Raw genomic sequence first — 25,000 nt, 5'->3', positions numbered from 1 at the left:
TATGCTAAGCATGTGAGGAAGTCAACGCTGGAGAGACTTCTGGCCTTTGTCCAGGCGACCATCCCGGAAGCAACAATGGAGACATTGCTCAAGAAAATTGGGGTCTTGAGGAACATGTATAAGAGGGAGCATAAGAAGATCCAGGAATCAAGGAGATCAGGAGCATCAGCAGATGATGTTTATGTACCCAGGCTGTGGTACTATAATCAACTCCGTTTTCTGGATGACCAGAATGAAGCCAGGCCATCACTTTCAACCCTTCCCTCCACCCTTCCCTCCACCCCAGCAGAGGCTGATGAGGAGCAAGCTGGGTCTTCCATCCTGGATGAACCAGATATGACCATCTGGAGTCAGGTAAATTATTTTAACAAATATTTACTGTACTAATATTAATGATGTTAACTGGATGTTATAATTGTCTAAAATAATTTGGCACTCAAAATTGTGTATACATATCAATTGACAGTAGTGGCTAAATATGTTTGGCACCTGCTTGAAATAATTAGGGTGTCTGATTAGACTCTTTTATTAAAGAGAAGTATTCACATTGAATTTGCTATTCATGAGAAGCAAACTGTGTGTCATTGATGAACCCAAAAAAATATACTCAAACTATTGTCCTTTTTTTATACACAGGATGAGTCCATCCAGGAGGAATGTGGGGAAAGTGGCAGGCAGGAGGAGACCAGGCCCATGGACAGCCTGGAGGAGGCCGGATTCACCATCATCCTGGAGGAGGCTGGGCCCAGTGTCAGGCAGGAGGTGGCTGCTCCCAGTGAGGTGGCTGCTCCCAGTGAGGTGGCTGGGCCAAGTGAGGTGGCTGGGCCAAGTGAGGTGGCTGGGCCAAGTGAGGTGGCTGGGCCCAGTAGGAGCCTGACCGAATCCCAAGTGCCTCCCCTCCACCTTCCCAAAAAAAGGGCCAGGAAGGGGATGGTCACACAGGACGCATCCCTGCGCCTCATGCAAGAGGCCACCCGTTTTTTAAGGAGCCCCCCCGAAGCGGAAGAATCCTATGGCTGCTACTTAGCCAGCAGGCTTCTTCAGATGAATAGGGAGCAGCGCCTCATTTGTGAGCGCCTATTTGGGGAAACAATCCATAAGGGGCTGCAGGGCACGCTAACACAAAACACCCAACTACATGAGGCAGCCCCCCCTCCTCCTCCTCCTCCTCCTCCTCCTCCTCCTCCTGCCACAACTGAAACACCAGAGCCACAGCCTCAAAAGAAGGCTACAGGGAAGGCTGCAGGGCAGCGTGGAGGAAAGGCTGCAGGGAAGAGAAGAAAATGATGACCTGGGTTCAGTCTGGTCTGACAGAAGACGCAGGCTGTTGTAGGACCACAGTCTGGGGACATCTAGATCATCTGCTGGTGCTGTTGATCTCTGGGATTCTTGGACCAGATTGTGCTCCCTCTTATATGGACTCCGCAAGATCCCAATTTTCTGGTACACCGACTTTTTCCAGCGTTGACTTCCTCTTTATTTTATTTTGACCATGAATAAATGGATCATTTTTTGAGTTTAGCAAAAGACTTTATGTTTTTTCTTTGAAATCATTGATTTTACACACAATGTTAAATTAACAAGGGACAACAATCTCATTGAGTTTGAAAAAAAACACACCAAAAATACATTACTAATGTTAATAATGTTCAAGTGGTAAGTCTTGAAAATCAAAAAATTTACGTAACCAAAAACGGTGCTTTGGGTTAACTTTATCTAAAAACTAAAAAATAATCACTATAAAAAAAAAAACAGAATAATGGGTTCTTTGTGGTAACTTTACAAACCTAAAAAAAAAAAAGGGGAAAAAGTATTATTAGTATGGAAACATTGTTTTTAAAATGCATACTATATCATTCATGAGATCAAAGAGAAAAAGAATCCAGAAATCAGTTTGGGAGAACTCTGATTATGAACAGCAAAACACCTTCGTTCTTTATAGAGCCTTCGTAAAGAAGAAATAAAATGCGCTGCATTCAACGATCACAGATTTTGCAGCGTGATGAATGTGCTACCTACAATACGAACACTAGTTTTACTAGACCGAGTGCTTCCGTTTAGTTTTTGCTTATGAGCATGCGTCGTTTTTTTGTCCGTCGGACTAGCATACAGACGAGCGGACTTCGGGGTCCGTCGTAGTTACGACGTAAAGATTTGAAGCATGCTTCAAATCTAAAGTCCGTCGGATTTGAGGCTAAAAAAGTCAGTTGAAAGTCCGGAGAAGCCCACACACGATCGGATTACCAGCCAGCTTTAGTCCGTCAGCGTCCGTTGGACTTTTGTAGACGAAAAGTCCGACCGTGTGTACGCGGCATTACAGGATTCCTGGGTTTTAGTACTAATGGAGGAGGCATGGGTGAGTTTCAGGATTTTATGTATTTTAGTTGATGTGAAACTTATTGCTAAGTCTGTTTCCCCATTCTCAGATGAAATACAGGGTAGAATGGGAATGAAGGCCAAGCAAAAATGTATACATTTACGACAAGAGGTGGTTGTAGTCCTCCCTATGAACAAATCTGGTTTCAAACTCAGTGAGGGAGTCAGAGGCACGTAGTTTAGGACTTAATTTACAAAGAAAATCATGTATCCGCCTATAGCGCCAAGAATCCATCAGAAACTCCCCATATTGCTGTTGCAATATGGATAGGCAGGGATAAGCAATTAGCGGACCTCCAGCTGTTGCAAAACTACAAGTCCCATCATGCCTCTGCCTCTGGGTGTCATGCTTGTGGCTGTCAGTGTCTTGCTATGCATCATGGGACTTGTAGTTCTGCAACAGCTGGAGGTCCGCTAATTGCATATCCCTGTTCTAAGGGGAAGAGGGGACCCATGGGGGCCAATTTTAAACAGCTTGTGTTGCCAATAAAACCCCAAAAATTTTGAAAAAAGAGGCATCCTCACAAGGAGGAGATGTGAACACCCAAATAGGGAACAGTATGTGCCCGCCAAGAAACGAAATGTTCATTTTAATTTGTGACATCAGGTTTGGTGGGATTGTTACTGGTAGAATTTCGAATTTCCCAAAACTCGTTTTAAATTTAGACAGCTAACCATAACTCCTTAGTTCAGATATCAAAATTGGCAAGGTGGTAAGAGATTGGGACACGTATCAGAGGATATTCTCAGCATATGCCGACAGTTTATGATCTTTCGAGCCCACACAGACACCCTCAACGTCTGTATTCAGCCGAATCTCCCACAAAAAAAATTCCAACACCAGGGCAAATAAGAGTGGGGAGAGTGAACACCCCTGTAGGGTGCCATTACAAATTCAAAAAGGTTGGGACAGAACTCTGTTCATTTTCACTCTGGCCTCTGGGCTGTGGCAAAGACTGAGCTTTGCAGGGTCTTCTCCATTAACAACCAATCCATCCTGTAAGTTCTAATTAGGTATAGAAGAAGTGACAATACAAACCATGAGCCATATTCAGTTGACATATTCCACTAGATAAAGGGACTTGATGGCTTTTTTTTTTATAAATCATTGGTTATTTAAATGTATGGGCATGTGAAAATTGTATAATATTTCTTATCTTTCTACATTACATTTTGTTTTGTCCTCTTGAACAGGGTATTACAATGGCCATACAAAAGTTGCCATAAAGAACCTTAAACAAGGCACAATGTCAGCAGAAGCATTCCTGGCTGAGGCCAATCTAATGAAACAACTACAGCATCCGCGACTGGTCCGATTACATGCTGTGGTGACGCAGGAACCTATTTATATTGTGACAGAATATATGGAAAATGGTGCGTTATATCAAAATATATATATTGTACATGTCTCTAAGAATAAGGCATAATAAACAGGTAATGCAATATCAGTGATAAACATTTTTTGGCAATGAGACTTCTGATTGAGCCAGCAGTTAAACCAACATTTGTGTGAACATGGGAAACACTTTCAAAGGTGTTCTACTCTCAGAATATTTTTTTTGTATTTTGCTTTAATAAGAGTTTTATGTGAAAGCCCTCACAGAAACACAGATTATTAACATTTGTTTACAACAGAACTGAGTAAGGGCCTTTTCACATGAGCTTGCCAATCTTCAGGTCTTCCTGTCAGTTTTTCAGGCAAACCTGATTGGAAGCTCCATGCAACTCTGTGGACAGGCGTACCATCTGTATCTTTCTTCCTTTTTCCAGACATAAACATAACAGAACAGAGGTAGCCTGATGTAAACAGACATCAGAGTCTATTTATATCTGGCTACCCATAGAGTTATCACAGGTCCACCCATGTCCGCCAGACACAAACTACAGTACATAGGCAGGGCCGTCTTTAATTTTGATTGGGCCCTGGGCAAACATTTTCTTGGGGCCCCCCTCTCCATTCTGAGACATACAAAAAATAGCAGGTAGAATCAAAATCAGTTTACTGCAGCAGACCATGCAGTGATTGCAATTGTTTGCCAGAGGTTACAGCCTATACTTACTGCTCACTTGCTGGTTTCTAGAGGTTACAACACATAATTTCTGCTTGCCGATTGGTTGCTAGAAGTTATTGCACATTATTAGCGCTTACTAATTGGTTGCTAGGGGTTACAGCACATCATTACCACTTACTGATTGGTTGCTAAAGATTAAAGCAGATCACTAGTGTTCATTGATTGGTTGCTAAAGGTTAATGCACATCATTACCTCTCACTGAGCAGTGGAGCAATCCCAAATAATTGAGCAAGTAAAGGGGCACATTAATACACATACTACAGGAGAGGTTCAGAGACTGCAGACATACTGCGTGAGAGGTTCAGAGACTGTGGACATACTCCAGGAGATTACCAGAGACTGCGGACATACTGCAGGAGATTACCAAAGACTGCGGACATACTGCAGGAGATAATTAAAGACTGCGGACATACTGCAGGAGACAATCAGAGACTGCAGACATTATACAGGTGATAGAGAACTTTCAGCAACGCACAGCTTTACAGTTGAATAACACAGCTCAGGGTTTAAGCAGTCAGGCATTTTATGGGTGTAAGGACATACCTGGCCAGCCGAACTCACTACATGCATTCAAGTCTGTGGGCGGGGCTTCCAGTCTCTGCTCTCACTACAAAGGCTGAGAGCTCCACTGACGCTTTGTTGGGGGGCCCGCGTCACCCATGAATTGGGGCCCCGATGACGGCTTTGCAGACTGCACAGAGGACACGGGAGGCTGTATTCGCGCACTAGCCAGCAGAGGGGGGCAGGGCTGGGAGCTCCACTGACGCTCTGACCCCACCTCGTGCAGCATGTATACTCGGAACAGAGTATCTGTAGTGAGAGCCAGTGATCGGAGTGGGAGCATCAGTGGAGCTCCCAGCCCAGCCCCCAGATCTCTGTATTCACTAGCCAGTATAGAGGGGGCAGGGCTGGGAGCTCCACTGACGCTCCCACTCCGATCACTGTCTCTCACTACAGACTCTCTGTTCCGAGTATACAGGTTGCACATGGGCGGGGTCAAAGCGTCATTGGAGCTCCTGGCCCCACCCCCTCTCAGCTGGCTAGCACGGGAATGCAGCCTCCCATGTCCTCTGTGCGCTCTGCAAAGCTGTCATTGGGGCCCAATTCACAGGTAGCGTGGGCCCCCCAACAAAGTTTGGACCCAGGGCAAGTGCCCCATTTGCCCTGCGCTAAAGATGGCCCTGTACATAGGTATAGATGTTAAAAAACTGACATCCATTCCATTTGGCTCTGATTCAACAGGGGATCTGCTCATGTATCCCCTGCTGAGCAGAGCAGACTCTGTTTCAATTGAAAGAGCCCTTAAAGTGGATGTAAACCCTCACATATATCCAGTGAAGTGAATAGCCTCAGATGATACACAGAGATGAAACAAATCTCCCTACATAAGTTTTACATGTACAGTATCTCACAAAAGCGAGTACACCCCTCACTTTTTTGTAAATATTTAATTATATGTTTTCATGTGACAACACTGAAGAAATTACACTTTGCGACAATGTAAAGAAGTGAGTGTACAGCTTGTATAACAGTGTAAATTTGCTGTCCCCTCAAAATAACTCATCACACAGCCATTAATGTCTAAACCGCTGGCAACAAAAGTGAGTACACCCCTAAGCAAAAATGTCCAAATTAGGCCCAATTAGCCATTTTCCCTCACCGGTGTCATGTGACTCTTTAGTGTTACAAGGTCTCAGGTGTGAATGGGGAGCAGGTGTGTTAAATTTGGTGTTATCGCTCTCACTCTCTCATACTGGTCACTGAAAGTTCAACATGGCACCTCATGGCAAAAACTCTCTGAGGACCTGAAAAAAAGAATTGTTGCTCTACATAAAGATGGCCTAGGCTATAGGAAGATTGCCAAGACCCTGAAACTGAGCTTAAGCACGGTGGCAAAGACCATACAGAAGTTTAACAGGACAGGTTCCACTCAGAACAGGCCTCGCCATGGTCGACCAAAGAAGTTGAGTGCACGTGCTCAGCGTCCTATCCAGAGGTTGTCTTTGGGAAATAGATGTAAGAGTGCTGCCAGCATTGCTGCAGAGGTTGAAGGGGTGGGGGGGGTCAGCCTGTCAGTGCTCAGACCATATGCCACACACTGCATCAAATTGGCCTGCATGGCTGTCGTCCCAGAAGGAAGCCTCTTCTAAAGATGATGCACAAGAAAGCCCGTAAACAGTTTGCTGAAGACAAGCAGACTAAGGACATGGATTACTTGAAACATGTCCTGTGGCCCGATCAGACCAAGATAAACTTATTTGGTTCAGATGGTGTCAAGCGTGTGTGGCGGCAACCAGGTGAGGAGTACAAAGACAAGTGTGTCTTGCCTACAGTCAAGCATGGTGGTGGTAATGTCATGGTCTGGGGCTGCATGAGTGCTGCTGGCACTGGGGAGCTACAGTTCATTGAGAGAACCATGAATGCCAACATGTGCTGTGACATACTGAAGCAGAGAATGATCCCCTCCCTTCGGAGACTAAGTCGCAGGGCAGTATTCCAACATGATAACGACCCCAAACACACCTCCAAGATGACCACTGCCTTGCTAAAGAAGCTGAGGGTAAAGGTGATAGACAGGTCAAGCGTGCCCCTAGACCTAAACCCTATTGAGCATCTGTGGGGCATCCTCAAACGGAAGGTGGAGGAGCACAAGGCCTCTATCATCCACCAGCTCCATGATGTCGTCATGGAGGAGTGGAACAGGACTCCAGTGGCAACCTGTAAAGCTTTGGTGAACTCCATGCCCACGAGGGTTAAGGTAGTGCTGGAAAATAATGGTGGCCACACAAAATATTGACACTTTGGAGCCAATTTGGACATTTTCACTTAGGGGTGTACTCACTTTTGTTGCCAGTGGTTTAGACATTAATGGCTGTGTGTGGAGTCATTTTGAGGGGACAGCAAGTTTACACTGTTATACAAGCTGTACAGTCACTACTTTACATTGTAGCAAAGTGTAATTTCCTCAGTGTTGTCACATGAAAAGATATAATAAAATATTGACAAAAATGTGAGGGGTGTACTCACTTTTGTGAGATACCGTATATCTGCTGTTTTCAGCTTTTTACATTCTTTAGAAAGTGTATATTGTGTTAGAGATTTTTCTTCCTGTTTCAGCAGTGGGAGGGCAGTCTGAGCATACACTTGTCAGTGAGCTAATTGGAGGAAAGGCACACCCCCCCCCAACATAGGTAGAGGAACGAAGAAACTTGCAGAGCTGTGCTATGAATAGACACGCTCTCTGCTTAACTGTCTCTAAGTTACCTCCCCGACACAAATTTTCAGCTGCTTTTATCTCCTGTGTCAGAAAGCTTGTCAGAAGTTATCATGCTGATAACAGAGGAACCGAGCAGCAGAAAGACACAGGACTGAGGGCTTTGGAGAGAGATAAGTAAACACTATAGATATACAATGATATATATATAGATATATAATAGTGCGCTTAAACCTAATTATAATAATAATAAATTATCGCACAATACCAATAATCCTAGAATTACATCCACAAAAAATATAAACAGTTAATTAATCTTGCTTCCTCCTCGGTGAATAGAAACAATCATTTACACACAGAAGTATATAAACTACACAATAAGTGTATAAAAAGTCCCAATACAAAAAAACGATCATCACCCAAAAAAGTGATATTCCCAAACCACCTTCAAATAATAAATCCAAAACCTGAATCACAATGATACTCTCCAGGTCATGTATCCCCGCTCCGATGGGATTGTGGATTCTCGTGGTTCAGAGGGTTTGTTGTTATCCCAGCTGTTAGTTTCTAAAAAGTTGTTTGCAAAAATAAAAACAGATTGCGCAGGATTGCTGTATGATTAAATACACCCCCAGGAAAGTGTGGACTGATTCACTCACATTTGGCAGGGCTAACACACGCTCTTAAAACGATCAGAAATGCTCGCAGGCTTCCTCCTCATTGCACACCCGGTGTAGTAAAACTCCGAGGTTGACGTCACTGGCTCAGATATACAGTATGTGCTCAGGTCAGATTTCATGAATGGGGTGTACATCCACTTTAAGGTGATAGCTACTTTCTACGTTTGATATATACTGTATCATTAAATTCAATTAGTGTTAGTGAAATAGTTATAGTTAATAGTATGAGGAAATTCCATGTTTAGATATAAGCTATAGGAATAAAAGGGATTTAAACAGATTAAAGATTTAAGGGAAAAAAGGGAAATGTACTTTGGTGCACACAGGGAGTATGGTAAATTTTTAATTTAACTGCTACTAGTTGATAGGGGAACTCCACCTGCCATTCTCCCCAACATTCAAAACACTCTCAAGGTATCAACAGAACTCACCATGTATTAAAAACCAGAGCTATCACACTCAGTTCTATAAGAAAATAGACTTCCATGCTTCTCCATTGATCATTTGATCCAGTAAGCAATTGGGATTCCAAGGAGGGACATTTCCACTGAGGCAGATAGGGTAACCCAAGTAATCAAAGACACTTCAGTGTCTCTGGAGGAACTTTGGTTATTGGACTGAAGGATCACCTTATAAACATGTAAAGTCATCCTTTAACGTATTCTCAAATATGTTATGGCTATGCTTTTGGAGCTTTGAGTGTGATAGCTTGATTTTGGATATATAGTGAGTATCACTGGGTAGGAAACAGCGTATATATTTGATAGAAAAAAGGGACAGGGGGGTTCCTTTTGGGGTGGCAGATTATTCTCATATTCAAAGGTTGGAGAAAATCAGCTACATAGTGTACAGTCCATGCATACTGTACTTCCCTGCTCACTAGTGGAGGTCTTTCTGCTTTCATTCATGTCAAATTGCCAATCACCCATTTAAATTCTACAAAGCTGCAGTTGCTCTTCTCCTTCCAACATAACACAGCAACCCAATAAAACTAAGGTACAATGGTTTTCTTTATTTTGAAAGTGGTATTTCATATTATTTACAGCATTGTTTTTTATGTTTGAATTGGTGTAACTATTAATGTATACCTTTTTAGCCTTTGTTACTTTTGTGGGGAAATGTTTTGTATGGCAAAAATGTATGGGTTTAACTGATATTAGATGTAATGTTAAATATTGAAATACAGATATGGTGAATTGGATTTGGTTGGGTCATGGTGGGTCTTGGTCTGAGATTTTATGTTTTAAGAAGTTAGGATATGGATAATCTGTAACCAATTAGAACTACATTGCTAGAGATTAATACTTACACGCTTGTGCACACTCGCATATGTACTGCATATATTACAAGCTGAAATAATAGAAGCAATATTATTTATCCCATTCTTTAACCTCTCTGATAACAGTTACTAAAGACACCAAAGAGAAGAGGTTTTACACTAGATGCTTTGCAAAATGTACACAATCCTTTAACACAGATGACAGCACATTGAAGGTACTAAAAAAGCATGGCCCATATGAGTCCTGGATAAAAGTTTTACTTTTTCACTATATTCACTTGTGGGTTATATAGACTTATCTGCGTGGAGGCTTTGATGCCATTGCTTTTTCTGAATGGGTACCGCTTCTTCACTAAAAGACTCTACATAAAACAGACCTAGAGAGTTTTATTTGCTCATTATTAAATATAGCATATACAGAAACACTGGGTCAGTATCCATTACCTTATAAAAACAGAGCAGAAAAGGTAGAATTGCATTGAGACAGAACAGCTTTAGTGAAATAACAGTCATCAAAAAGCAGAATACACAAAAGGAAAGATTTTATGATAACAAATCTCTAATCTCTGAAATCAATTGTGTCCCAAGAAATTTCCACCAACTTCTGCCTCTCTCGGACAGAGGCACAATCCTGAAAGAGTAAAGGAGTTACCTGTATTCAATCACACATTTTTTCTTTTGATTTTGAAATTAAGCATTTATTCCTTTCTCTTTACTCCAGGAAACTTGGTTGATTATTTGAAGACACCACAAGGCCTCAAACTAAATGTATATAAACTCATAGACATGTCAGCTCAGGTAAGAAAGCAAGCCTCAAAAGTATGAAACTTGTGATCCAAAGTAAAATAACAAAATGAATGTGATGATATTCCTTCCATTCATGTTTAAAACTTTTCAGTTGACTCAGAATAGAAACTTTCATACTAATTGGGCTTCTTAAATATGTTACTCTTCATTTTATGATTTCCTTTATCAATAGGTGGCAGAAGGAATGTCCTTCCTGGAACGCAAAAATTACATCCACCGGGATCTGCGAGCAGCTAATATCCTGGTGTCAGACACTCTGTGCTGCAAAATAGCAGATTTTGGATTAGCTCGTATAATAGAGGACAACGAGTATACAGCCAGAGAAGGTACATGCTTGCACTGGATTCTAAGAAACAGTAGACAATACAGTACAAATATGAAATAACATATTAAGAACAGCATAGCTTTCTTACGGCTTTCTACATATTAGATGCAAAGTTGCATCTAGCGTGCTTGAACTCTGCTGAAATGAGTCTGGTTGATCTATGTCTTGTTGGTGTGGAGCTTCCTTGGGAGAATAGTAATTATGAAAAGGTCTACAAGCTCAAACACTGCCAGTTGCACCAAGCCATATTTACCTGGATGTGATGAAACAGAGCGAAGCAAATGCTTTGCTAACTCCTCGTTTAACCCTTTTGGGGCCCAGTGTCTGGGTTGCTTGGCAGGTTTGAGGAATATCTACTGGTTACTCCCTATGTGTATGAGACCATAATATACAGTGGGGACGGAAAGTATTCAGACCCCCTTAAATTTTTCACTCTTTGTTATATTGCAACCATTTGCTAAAATCATTTAAGTCCATTTTTTCCTCATTAATGTACACACAGCACCCCATATTGACAGAAAAACACAGAATTGTTGACATTTTTGCAGATTTATTAAAAAAGAAAAACTGAAATATCACATGGTCCTAAGTATTCAGACCCTTTGCTGTGACACTCATATATTTAACTCAGGTGCTGTCCATTTCTTCTGATCATCCTTGAGATGGTTCTACATTTGAGTCCAGCTGTGTTTGATTATACTGATTGGACTTGATTTGGAAAGCCACACACCTGTCTATATAAGACCTTACAGCTCACAGTGCATGTCAGAGCAAATGAGAATCATGAGGTCAAAGGAACTGCCTGAAGAGCTTAGAAACAGAATTGTGGCAAGGCACAGATGTGGCCAAGGTTACAAAAAAATTCTGCTGCACTTAAGGTTCCTAAGAGCACAGTGGCCTCCATAATCCTTAAATGGAAGATGTTTGGGATGACCAGAACCCTTCCTAGAGCTGGTTGTCCGGCCAAACCGAGCTATCGGGGGAAAAGAGCCTTGGTGAGAGAGGTAAAGAAGAACCCAAAAATCACTGTGTCTGAGCTCCAGAGATGCAGTCAGGAGATGGGATAAAGTTGTAGAAAGTCAACCATCACTGCAGCCCTCCACCAGTTGGGGCTTTATGGCAGAGTTTATGGCATATGAAAGCCCGCGTGGAGTTTGCTATAAAACACCTGAAGGACTCCAAGATGGTGAGAAATAAGATTCTCTGGTCTGATGAAACCAAGATACAACTTTTTGGCCTTAATTCTAAGCGGTATGTGTGGAGAAAACCAGGCACTGCTCATCCCCTGTCCAATACAGTCCCAACAGTGAAGCATGGTGGTGGCAGCATCATGCTGTGGAGGTGTTTTTCAGCTGCAGGGACAGGACAACTGGTTGCAATCGAGGGAAAGATGAATGCGGCCAAGTACAGGGATATCCTGGGTAAAAACCCTCTCCAGAGTGCTCAGGACCTCAGACTGGGCCAAAGGTTTACCTTCCAACAAGACAATGACCCTAAGCACACAGCTAAAATAACGAAGGAGTGGCTTCACAACAACTCCGTGACTGTTCTTGAATGGTGTAGCAAGAGCCCTGACTTAAACCCAATTGAGCATCTCTGGAGAGACCTAAAAATGGCTGTCCACCAACGTTTACCATCCATCCTGACAGAACTGGCGAGGATCTGCAAGGAGGAATGGCAGAGGATCCCCAAATCCAGGTGTGAAAAACTTGTTGCATCTTTCCCAAAAAGACTTGTGGCTGTATTAGATCAAAAGGGTGCTTCTACTAAATACTGAGCAAATGGTCTGAATACTTAGGACCATGTGATATTTCAGTTTTTCTTTTTTAATAAATCTGCAAAAATGTCAATAATTCTGCGTTTTTCTGTCAATATGGGGTGCTGTGTGTACATTAATGAGGAAAAAAAATGAACTTAAATGATTTTAGCAAATGGCTGCAATATAACAAAGAGTGAAAAATGTAAGGGGGTCTGAATACTTTCCGTCCCCACTGTATACCGCTTTGTATAAAGCTACAAACAGGAATACTTTGAAAAGAAAAAACACCTCTGTGACGAACGCGGGTGTCAGATCCCTGCCCTCCTCGCTAACTCGCGACAAAGGACCAGCCAACCTCACACCACGCTGTCACTTACGTAACAATGCCACTCTCAGCTGCGCCCAGCACAAAGATTTTCCAGCTTGCGGGACCACAATCTAGGTGCGAGCAGCCTGAGAGCGATTGTCACTGGGCTAATTACACAATTAACCCTTTAACTGCCACCACCCCCGTTTAAAAGACCGAGCCGGGGGAGACTCGTAATTTTGCAATACCAATTATAATTTGAGAATAAGCGTCTGCCACACACACTGTCACCACAGACAGGTCTGCTCAGAGTCTTACTCTACAACAGTAGCGCCCTTCAAGAGGCAGGTTCGTTTATAGCTTGCATTAAGAGCTTTAGAGACAAGGTTAACACTTTTCAACACAAGGGTTTATTATGAAAAGGTCAAGGTTGATGCAAATAAAATATTTACAGAAAAAAGATGTTTCAAAAGATAAAGACAATATACAGCCACAAAGCAATAAGGTAGAATTGGGAAGAGAGAATACTTGCAATTAATGTCCGAGGGTTGATCAGAGTTCAATCGATGAGCTAGGTAATCGGTTCTCAACTTGGCAGATGTTTCTTCTTGGATGGTAAAAGGAGAACTGCCCATTGTCTTGGCATCTCCTCTTTTCTGTCAAATCAAAGGGGGTGTTGACAGCGACCAGTAACCAATCATCTGGCCAGCTGGTTTTAGGGGTTGGTTGCTGGGAGGTGTCTACACTCATGACCATGTCCCAGGTAGATTTCTTTAATACATATTCATATATCTGCATCTGTAGTGTTGACAGACTCCAAATATCCATATTATTATTCAACTTGAGATTTCCTTCAAAACAAGTCTAAACATGCCATATCTATAACGTATAGCCTGCTTTGGAGGAATAAGTGGTCCCAGGGGTTTCCCATATGACCTGACATAGGGGTGTCTGGACTTGAAACGTTCCATATTATCTGAGGAAGCTAAATATGTCCAGATTATGTATGTGCTATTACTAAGTCAGAAGTTATGAAACATGCTGAAATTTCATACTTATTCTAGGGAGGTGTATTCAGAAGACTTTACGACCGAGGCCTGTTTGTTCTCTGAGTGGGGAGGGTGACAGTTTTACGACAGGCCTGAACACTGCCCTTACAACAAATGTTTTTCTACTGACTTAGCCTGGCTCTGTTTTCTCTGTTGAGATAACCTTTTCTGTTGAACTTAAAAAGCTTTGAATTCCTAAGGTGGGGAAGACGGAGTTCAGAGTTCTCTGTGAGGTTACATGGTTAGCAAAACTGTCATGGCTACTTCCACACAAGATGGCAGCTAGCTACAGCTTGTCATGTCCCGTACTTGATATCGTTACACCTCCCCCCTTAGGTGGTTGCATGGGAGGGAACTACAATTTCCCTCCTGACGCAACCGACTCCTGCGGGCTCGGCTTGTCGTGACAGCCCATCAGCATTGCCATGGGCGCTGCCTTTCTTATGCTGGATGGTGAAATCGTATTGCTGAAGAATTAGGCTCCACCGAAGTAGTTTGCCATTCTCCCCAGCAACACGATTTAGCCAGCTCAAGGGATTGTGATCCGTGATCACAGTGAAGTGCCGTCCATAAAGGTACGTTTGTAACTTCTGGAGAGCCCACACGATCGCAAGACACTCCTTTTCGATCGTGGCATATGCTACTTCCCTGGGAAGCAGCTTCCTGCTCAGGTAGAGGATGGGATGCTCCTCTCCGGCCTCGTCCACCTGGCTCAGGACTGCACCCAATCCAAAGGCAGAGGCATCCGTCTGCACAAGGAAACGGCGGGTGAAGTCTGGAGCCTGCAGCACAGGTGCACTGGCCAGCGCCTCCTTCAAGGCCTGAAATGCCTGCTCACATTCTGGTGTCCAAGACACCACCTTGGGCAGTTTCTTTTTGGTTAGGTCAGTCAAAGGTTTGGCCAGGCTACTATAGTTACATACAAATTTCCTATAGTAGCCAGCGGTCCCCAAGAAAGACATAACCTGCTTTTTGGTTTGAGGGGTAGGCCAGGCCAGGATGGCCTCAACCTTCCCTGTCTCGGGTTTCAGGGTACCTCCTCCTACCTGGTGTCCCAAGTACTGCACATCAGTCATGCCAATCTGACACTTACTGGGTTTTACAGTCAGATTGGCAGCTGTCAGTTGGTCTAGGACCTGTGACAGGTGCACCAGGTGTTCTTCCCAGGTAGGGCTGAACACGGCGATGTCATCCAGGTAGGCTACGGCAAAGGTTTCCAGCCCCTCCAGTAAGTCATTCATGACTCTCTGGAAGGTAGCTGGGGCATTCTTCATCCCAAACGGCATGACGGTAAACTCGAACAATCCGAATGGGGTGATGAAGGCCGACTTTTCCCGAGCCTCAGGGGCCAGAGGAATTTGCCAGTACCCCCTGCTCAGATCCATGATTGTTATATAACGGGCGGCCGCCAGCCTATCTAACAACTCATCAATCCGGGGCATGGGGTAGGCATCTGCAGTAGTGATGGCATTCAGCTTCCGGTAGTCCACACAGAACCTGGTCGTCTGGTCCTTTTTGGGGACCAAGACTACTGGGGACGCCCAGGCACTGTGGGACTTCTGAATCACCCCCAGCTGCAGCATTTCCTCCACTTCCCTTTTCATGTCGGCCAGCACCTCCAGGGAGACGCGATAGGCCGACTGTTTAATGGGGGAATGTGCCCCGGTGTCCACCTGGTGGACAGCGAGGTGTGTCCTCCCAGGTTTTCCCGTAAACCTGCTACCATGTACTGCCAGCACTCGCTTCAGTCCAGGTACCTGGGTGGGGGTAAGATTGGAGTTTATCAGGAGTTCTGAGTCTACCTCCCTGGTGTCTGCTAGCAGGTCTAGAAGAGGATCAGCCTCCTCAGGCTCTGGCCTGCTGCAAACCGGCATGACATAGGCCGTGCGCTCATGATGGGCTTTGATCATGTTAACATGAATGGCCTTCTGCCGTCTACGCCCTTCTCCCAACCTGACCAAGTAGGTGACATCATTCAGACGCTGGGTGATGGTGTACGGGCCTTCCCATGCTGCTTGGAGTTTGTTCTGCCGCAGGGGAAGCAGAACATACACCTTCTGACCAATGTCATAGGTCCGCTCCCTAGCATTACGGTCATACCACTCTTTCTGCCTAGTCTGGGCCTGGGTCATGTTCTCCCGCACAATTTCCACCAGCGTCTCCATTTTATCTCTGAATTTTAGGACATAATCCACAACAGAGACCTTTGAGTCGGCAATCTTGCCCTCCCAGTTCTCACGGATTAGGTCCAGGGGTCCTCTTACCCTCCGTCCGTACAAAAGTTCAAATGGTGAAAAGCCTGTGGACTCCTGAGGCACCTCTCTGTAAGCAAACAGCAGATGAGGCAGATATCGTTCCCAGTCCTTACCCTGGGAGTGCACAAAGGTGCACAACATTTGTTTCAAGGTTCCATTGAAACGCTCGCACAAACCGTTCGTTTGTGGGTGATAAGGACTGGCCATGATATGCGTCATCTGTATTTTCCGACAGAGAGCCTGCATCAAGTCGGACACAAACTGAGGGCCTTGATCGCTGATGAGCTCAGCCGGGAATCCCACTCTTGTGAAGATTCCCAGCAGAGCATCAGCGACCTTGTCTGCCCGGACGCAGGAGAGAGCCACCGCCTCTGGATAACGCGTGGCATAGTCGACAACTATAAGGATAAAACGTTTGCCTGAACTGCTAGGGATGGCCAAAGGCCCAATGATATCCACTGCCACCCTCTTAAAAGGTTCGTCAATCACAGGCAAAGGTTTTAGCGGAGCCCTGTGTACATCCCCTGCCTTGCCAACTCGCTGGCAGGTAACACAGGACCGACAGTAGTCAGCTATGTCAGCGAGCATTGTAGGCCAATAAAAGTTATGTATCAACCGCCCTCGGGTCTTAGTGATCCCCAAGTGCCCTGCGAGGGGAATTTCATGAGCCACTTTTAGCAGCTGTCCCCTAAATTGACTGGGTACAACCAGCTGCCTGCTACCTAGGTCAGCCTCATTCCCCTCTGCAGGCATATTTTCTCTGTACAGTTTACCTTTGTCCCAATAGACCTTTTGTTTGTCATTCTCTGCAGGGGGGCGATCAGCTAGACTCCTGAGCTGTGCTAGTGTTTGGTCTGTCTGCAGTGCTGTTTCAAAGGCGGAACAACAGGTCCCAGCCAGCAGTCCTGTGCCAAACATGGACAGCTGCTGAGGCTCAACAGAGGTGGAGTCCACTGGGTCAGAACAGGGAGAGGGCCCAGAGACCTCCTCCTGCTGTTCTGCGACCAGGGCCTGCACCTCGGCTGCCTTTGCAGCACTGCGAGTGACCACCAGTACTGGCAATGCATCATCATCATTATCATCATCATCATTATCCTCATCATCATTATCATCACATTTAACCTTTATCAGTTCAGCATCATTGGAACATACATCAGTTACCTTCACTGGCAAGGGGGCCTCCTCTCCTGTCTCTGAAGAAGGAGGACCTTGCACTTCCACTCCACCCTCCCCCTCCCTCTGTCCATCTACAGGTTGCCCAGATATTACCCCAACATCGGTAAACAGTACCTTGGGAGGTCCAGAGAGATCCGTGGGAGCATCTGGGGTGCTTTTAGCAGGGGCATAGTATGAAACAAGGGTACCTAAATCAGAACCCAACAACACCGCAGTGGGGATCTCCTCCGAGACACCCACCTCTCTCATCCCACTCCCGGCACCCCAATCAATAAAAACATAGGCACGGGGTACACAGGAACGGGTCCCCCCAACTCCGGTGAGGGTAAGGAACTTCTCTGGGATGATGTCTGTTTCTTCTATAACCTCTGGTCTGACCAATGTGACTTCGGCTCCGGTGTCACGAAAGCCTGTTACCGTCCGGTGCCCTACGATGACTGGCTGCAAGTTGGCATTGGTTCCGGGAGGTTTCCCACTGACGAGCAGCACAGCGGAAGGTTTGCTAGCCGGATGGCCAGGTGATATCGTCTTCTTCTGCTCAGGGCACTGCGCCCTGAGATGTCCGGCTCCCCCACAGTTGTAGCATTTGCGTTTGTCAGTTAGGAAGGCCTTGGCTCCAGGAGTTGCAGGTTCCGGCTGCTGAGGAACTTGTTTGGTAAGCAAAGGAGGGGTTGCCGTGTGCGATTTCCCTCCTTTCCAGCCATTCAGAGGAGCCTTGCGATGGTCAGATACCCGAGAGTGGATATAGGTATCTGCCAGTTCTGCTGCTGCTTTGGCAGAGGCTGGATTTCGCTCCAGCACAAACTGTCTGACGTCTGTAGGACAGATGTGCAAAAGTTGATCTGCAATCATAAGATCTTCCAGGGATTCAAAAGAATCGGCTTCCAAGCCTTTAGTCCACTGCCTGAATGTGGTACGTAAGCGACCTACCACATCCATGTATGAGTCCCCAGGCCCCTTTTGCAAGGACCTAAAACGCTTCCGGTACACTTCCGGGGTTAGCTGAAACTTTTGGATGATTGCAGCTTTTAGGGCCGCATAATCGTCGCACTGTTCTTCTGACAGTTCGACATAAGCATCCAGGGCTTTGCCTCGTAGCCCTGGTGTCAGGTACCGGGCCCATTGTGCTGGGGGCAGATGGTACTGACGGCAAGTTTTTTCAAACGACAGTAGATACACGTCAATGTCACTGTCCTTTTCCATAACTGGAAACTTGGCTGCCGGGGTCACTGGCAGAGAGGCATCCCTGTGCTCTAGGGATCCGAGGTTCTGAGCCTGTCGCTGCTGCTGGAGCCTAGCCATCTCCAGTTCGTGCCGACGATCAGCCTCCCTCTCAGCCCTGCGTTCCTCCCGCTCGGCCTGGCGTTCCAGAAACTGCAAGTACACCACAGGATCCGTCTCCCTGAGGTTTTGTAGAGTTTCTTGCATTTGAAGAGAGTCTATGATGGTTTCAGGCAATCTGATGCTAGCCTGCTCTTGTGGTGGCTTGGAGGTAACAATCCGTGGTATTCCAGTGTCAGTCTCTGCTTGCCCATCTGGTGAGGCCGCCTCTGAACCACTGGGCTCTGGAGTAGTGGAAACCCTTTCTGGTCCAGTTTCCCCCAGGTTCTGGTGTGCACGGATATCAAACTCCTGTAAGGCATGTATCAAGCCTTCACGATTTTTCCCACCGACATCAATTCCTCTTTCTGCGCACTCAACAGTCAGTTCATTCTTGCTCATCTTTTTATATGCTGATAACCCAGACATTTTGCAAGCAGAAGAGATAGAACAGAAAGAAGAGATAGGAAGAAGGTGTAGGAAGGAGCTGGTGCTGTATGTCTCTCTTGAAAAAATCAAAATCAAAAAATATGCACCAGCTTGTCTCTAAGGACTGTTTCCACAAAGGTTACAATCCTTCAGTGCAGAGCTAATTCCTAACAATGCACTGAATGCTCTTAATGCGAAACTATCCCGCTACGCTGCCAGCCAATATGTGACGAACGCGGGTGTCAGATCCCTGCCCTCCTCGCTAACTCGCGACAAAGGACCAGCCAACCTCACACCACGCTGTCACTTACGTAACAATGCCACTCTCAGCTGCGCCCAGCACAAAGATTTTCCAGCTTGCGGGACCACAATCTAGGTGCGAGCAGCCTGAGAGCGATTGTCACTGGGCTAATTACACAATTAACCCTTTAACTGCCACCACCCCCGTTTAAAAGACCGAGCCGGGGGAGACTCGTAATTTTGCAATACCAATTATAATTTGAGAATAAGCGTCTGCCACACACACTGTCACCACAGACAGGTCTGCTCAGAGTCTTACTCTACAACAGTAGCGCCCTTCAAGAGGCAGGTTCGTTTATAGCTTGCATTAAGAGCTTTAGAGACAAGGTTAACACTTTTCAACACAAGGGTTTATTATGAAAAGGTCAAGGTTGATGCAAATAAAATATTTACAGAAAAAAGATGTTTCAAAAGATAAAGACAATATACAGCCACAAAGCAATAAGGTAGAATTGGGAAGAGAGAATACTTGCAATTAATGTCCGAGGGTTGATCAGAGTTCAATCGATGAGCTAGGTAATCGGTTCTCAACTTGGCAGATGTTTCTTCTTGGATGGTAAAAGGAGAACTGCCCATTGTCTTGGCATCTCCTCTTTTCTGTCAAATCAAAGGGGGTGTTGACAGCGACCAGTAACCAATCATCTGGCCAGCTGGTTTTAGGGGTTGGTTGCTGGGAGGTGTCTACACTCATGACCATGTCCCAGGTAGATTTCTTTAATACATATTCATATATCTGCATCTGTAGTGTTGACAGACTCCAAATATCCATATTATTATTCAACTTGAGATTTCCTTCAAAACAAGTCTAAACATGCCATATCTATAACGTATAGCCTGCTTTGGAGGAATAAGTGGTCCCAGGGGTTTCCCATATGACCTGACATAGGGGTGTCTGGACTTGAAACGTTCCATATTATCTGAGGAAGCTAAATATGTCCAGATTATGTATGTGCTATTACTAAGTCAGAAGTTATGAAACATGCTGAAATTTCATACTTATTCTAGGGAGGTGTATTCAGAAGACTTTACGACCGAGGCCTGTTTGTTCTCTGAGTGGGGAGGGTGACAGTTTTACGACAGGCCTGAACACTGCCCTTACAACAAATGTTTTTCTACTGACTTAGCCTGGCTCTGTTTTCTCTGTTGAGATAACCTTTTCTGTTGAACTTAAAAAGCTTTGAATTCCTAAGGTGGGGAAGACGGAGTTCAGAGTTCTCTGTGAGGTTACATGGTTAGCAAAACTGTCATGGCTACTTCCACACAAGATGGCAGCTAGCTACAGCTTGTCATGTCCCGTACTTGATATCGTTACAACCTCAAGCTCCTGTGACTTGTTTGTTTCATGGAGTAGATCCCAATCACTAAAATCTCATTAATACTTTTTACAGGTTCTTGTCATTTCCAAAGGTGTTTTCAATCTTTTTAAATACTGTACATACCATGTATTAAAAGAACATCCTGCCAGGCACCTCCTGTTATAGGGCATCAACTTTCTCCCAATTTTGCTCTTGCTTTGTCACTCTGCCAAAGACATGCAGCTCTGATAGAGACTACAGGCAACTGTACTAATACACATTATGCAGGCATGGTTCACCGGTGTCAGGAACCCGATCAAGAGAAATGATGCTGGAGCAAGTGCATGTTGGCAGGGAGTGCCAAAATGAGGCTGCAGGAGGGCAGCAGTACTGAAGTGCAAATGAAATAGTAAACATACCTCCCAACTTCTTGAGATGGTAACGAGGGACACCTTTTAGCAAAATTATGCAGGCATAAGATACGACCCCTGCCACACCACCTTAAAGCGGTGTTCCAGCCGCAAACATTTTTTTTTTTAAAGTCAGCAGCTACAAACACTGTAGCTGCTGACTTTTAATAAGGACACTTACCTGTCCAGGGAGGCCGATCCGTTTATCGGATCGGGTGCAGGCACTGCCATTTTAACTAAGGGAAACCGGCAGTGGAGCCTTCAGGCTTCACAGCCAGTTTCCTACTACGCATGCATTTCTGAATGGCCCCGTCATCTTCTGGGACACACACAGGTTCCAGAAGGCAGCGGGGGCAGGAGGAAATGATGCACTGGGCCACGGCTGAGCTAGGACGGAAGTACATTATGTACTTAAGAAAAGGTAGGAAAGAAAAAAAAATTGTTATCCAAAAACGAGTGGTGGAGGGGGTGGTTGTTCCTTTAAGACCAAGTTGTAAAAGTGAAAGAGAGTTAAAGAAAAAAAGAGAAAATAAACTCCTGTGCATTATTTGTACCTATAGATAAGCCTATAATAAGGCTTACCTATAGATACTGTAAATATCTCCTAAACGTACACCATTTAGGGGATATTTACATTACATGCAGCTGATTATGTAATTGGCGCATGCGCTCTGAAGTAATGGCCACCTGTGCCGTTCCTTCAGATACGTGTGCCGTAAATGACAGCTCCCCCGCGTATGCGTGGGAGTGATGTCATCGCGGCTCCGGCCTGTCACAGAGCTGGAGTCTGTGGACCCGGAAGGAAGACCAGGTAAAGATGGACGCTGCCCCCAGTGATTACATTGCATCGCTGTAGGGCTTTGTTTTCAGGTAAGTTTCACATAATGTGTTAGTATGTCTTGGGTGCCCAACCTCTGGCCCGCGGGCCGCATCCTGTGATGTGGCCAGTAGCCACAAGCCAGTACCAGAGGACCCACCAGCTATACCCACCCTGATGGACAGCCAGCAGTAGCCACCAGCCATACCCACCTAGGAGACAGCAGCAGCCAGCCATACCTGCAGGAATCCTGAGGAAGAAGTGAAGATTGAGGTCAGTTAAGGTGCAGGTAAACCGCGAGTGCATCAGTGTGAAAGCAGCCTTAGGCTCCTTTCACATGATCACCTCTATAGAGCGGCAGATTTATACTGACCTTTTACACCCACCTATCTCCAATCCGATCTGCTTAAAGAACAGAAGGGAATCCGTCCCCTTCTGTCTGGGCGGATCGGAGGGCCCATGGAGTAGAGCGGGCTGTGTCCCTGTCTGCTCTGCATATGCAGCGTGGACACAGACCTGTTATCTGCTCGCTCTGCTCATTGTGGCCCGCAACCAGCTGGCAAGTCGCTAAAGTGGCTATCGTTCTTCAAATGGTTGGGCACCCCTGTAGTATGTGATGCATACTAGCACATTAAGCCTTTACCTTGCAGGTCATAAAAAAAAAATAAAAAACAACCAGCGGTTTACAAAGGAGAATTGTACACAAAAAAAAAAAAAAGATTAGTTGAGGCGGACCTTCAGTCATTTTTTCAACTTTCCATATATGAAATCTTCTGCCCTTGTTGTTTTAACTTTGGATAGTAAAACATTTTTTTTCTTCCAGTAAATACCTTATAAAGCCCACTGTTTCTATCGGGTAAGGCTTATGACATCATGAACAGCTCTCTCTCTCTCTCTCACTCTCATGAGAGTTTGCCAGGAAGGGAGGGGGTGAGTCATAAGAGGGCTAATGAGAGCTGCAGGGCTGCAGAACTAGAGGTGTGCCTCTGTGTGTCTGTGTGAATCCAAGAAGTGAACAGGCAGCAGCTTCAGCTGCCCACAGTTAAAATGGTTGAAGCCAGAGTGGAGGGAGATTTCTGCAGCATATTTGGCATTGGCAAGTATCACAGAATCACAGTATATATAAAATAATATGTAAAATGGTTGGAGGGAAGCTTCAGAATGGCAAAGATGTTTTTATTACACATTATGTGAGCAGACTGCAGTTTCTCACAAGTGCTTTTTTACCACTATTATTCCTTTATACTGTATTTTGACATTTACAAATGCAGCAATTTAGAAATTGGATGAAAGGTTTAGCACTGTGAAACACTTTAGGCACTTAAGGGCCGAGCCTCTTTTTGAGATTTGAGAAGTTAAAACATTTTTTTTTGCTAGAAAATTACTTAAAACCCCCAAACGTTAAACCTTTTTTTTTTTCTAACACCCTAGAGAATAAAATGGCGGTTGTTGCAATACTTTCTGTCACACCGTGTTTACGTAGTGGTCTTACAAGCGCAGTTTTTTTGGAAAAAATACACTTTTTTAATTAAAAAATAAGACAACAGTAAAGTTAGCCCAATTTTTTTTTATGTTGTGAAAGATAATGTTACGCCGAGTAAATTGAGACCCAACATGTCACACTTCAAAATTGCGCCCGTTCGTGGAATGGCGACAAACTTTTACCCTTAAAAAATCTCCATAGGCGACATTTAAAAAATTCTACAGGTTGCATGTTTTGAGTTACAGAGGAGGTCTAGGGCTAGAATTATTGCTCTCACTATACCAATCACGGCGATACCTCACATGTGTGGTTTGAACATAGTTTTCATATGCGGGCGCTACTCACGTATGCGTTCGCTTCTGCGTGTGAGCTCGGCAGGACGGGTCGCGTTTAAAAAAAAATTTGTTTTTTCTTATTTATTTTACCTTTTATTTTTTATTTTTACACTGTTCTTTAAAAAAAAAAATTGTGTCACCTTTATTCCTATTACAAGGGATGTAAACATCCCTTGTAATAGAAAAACATGACAGGACCTCTTAAATATGAGATCTGTGGTCAAAAAGACCTCACATCTCATATTTACACTAAAAGAAATGGCCCTTTAAGAGCTATGGGCGGAAGTGACGTTTTGACGACGCTTCCGCCCTGCAATGCTATGGAGACGGGTGGGGGCCATCTTCCCCTCACTCGTCTTCATACCACAGAGGAGAAAGTATCCGATTGCCGCCGCCACTGCCGACGGCTCTGGTAAGCGGCGGAGGGCACCGGAGCGCGGCAGGAGGGGGGGGCCCTATTCCACCCCCGATAAATGTGATCTCGCTGCAAATCTGACCCACAGGTCCCCAGAACTAGTGTCCCCATTGGAAGATTTCCCTCTATTACTTTTCTGGGGACAACCCAAAATTTAGAATTTTCTTTTACTTTCACGTTAAATGATAATGGTAAACAGGACAAATAGAGAGGGTTAAATTTCCCTAACGGGGGCATAGACAGCAATGAAAACTGACAGGTGTTCAAATCCATCTCCACTCTATCCAAAACTAAAAAAAAAAAAGTTTTGCCTTGAGTTATACTTTAAGGTCGCCGCACAAGCTCCTTTAAATCCATGTGGCGTTTCCTGCAGTGGGTGTTGGCTGGCCAGGAGTCTGTCTAACTCCTCACATACTGTGGCTGTGCATAGCGAAAGGTCCCAAACACCTCACACCTAGCAAAGCCATTAGTAAACAGGTAAAAGCAGCCTCATCCAGCTTCATCCAAAGCCACGACCCAACGCGTTTCACCCTGCCCATGGAGCTTAATCATGAATGTCCCCATGTTGGGGGTGTGGCTTTGGATGAAGCTGGCTGAGGCTGCTTTGACCTGTTTACTAATGGCTTACCTAGGTGTGCAATGTTCAGGACCCTTCTCTATGCATATCCTCTTTAGTGGTGTTTGGTCTCTGGAGGTCACAAGCCTATACCATTATTTTTTTAAAGTACTGTCATTCATGACTGTAATGAAGATGTGTTTGTCCATGGAAATAACTAAGGGCACATTGTTAGAGCATGAATTTGTTAAATAGACCAGGAAAATCCTGCTTGATTTATTAATAATTTTGTTTGATCTGCAGGTGCCAAATTTCCCATAAAGTGGACAGCTCCAGAAGC

At 44.8% G+C, this 25,000-nt stretch overlaps 1 protein-coding gene across 1 annotated transcript in view; it reads left to right on the top strand.

The window, feature by feature from the left end:
• LCK (LCK proto-oncogene, Src family tyrosine kinase) overlaps positions 1 to 25,000 on the top strand; it is a 111,476-nt gene that overhangs the window by 84,496 nt on the left and 1,980 nt on the right. The window contains exons 9-12 of the mRNA XM_073615369.1: positions 3,571 to 3,750; positions 10,344 to 10,420; positions 10,602 to 10,755; positions 24,964 to 25,000. The exon at positions 24,964 to 25,000 is cut by the window's right edge and continues 95 nt beyond it. Of these exons, the coding sequence (XP_073471470.1) occupies positions 3,571 to 3,750; positions 10,344 to 10,420; positions 10,602 to 10,755; positions 24,964 to 25,000 (448 nt within the window). The remainder of the gene's footprint in view (positions 1 to 3,570; positions 3,751 to 10,343; positions 10,421 to 10,601; positions 10,756 to 24,963) is intronic.

Source organism: Aquarana catesbeiana, linkage group LG02, assembly GCF_042186555.1.
Source record: "Aquarana catesbeiana isolate 2022-GZ linkage group LG02, ASM4218655v1, whole genome shotgun sequence".
NCBI lineage: Eukaryota > Metazoa > Chordata > Amphibia > Anura > Ranidae > Aquarana > Aquarana catesbeiana.
This window is presented reverse-complemented; position numbering and strand designations above follow the sequence as displayed.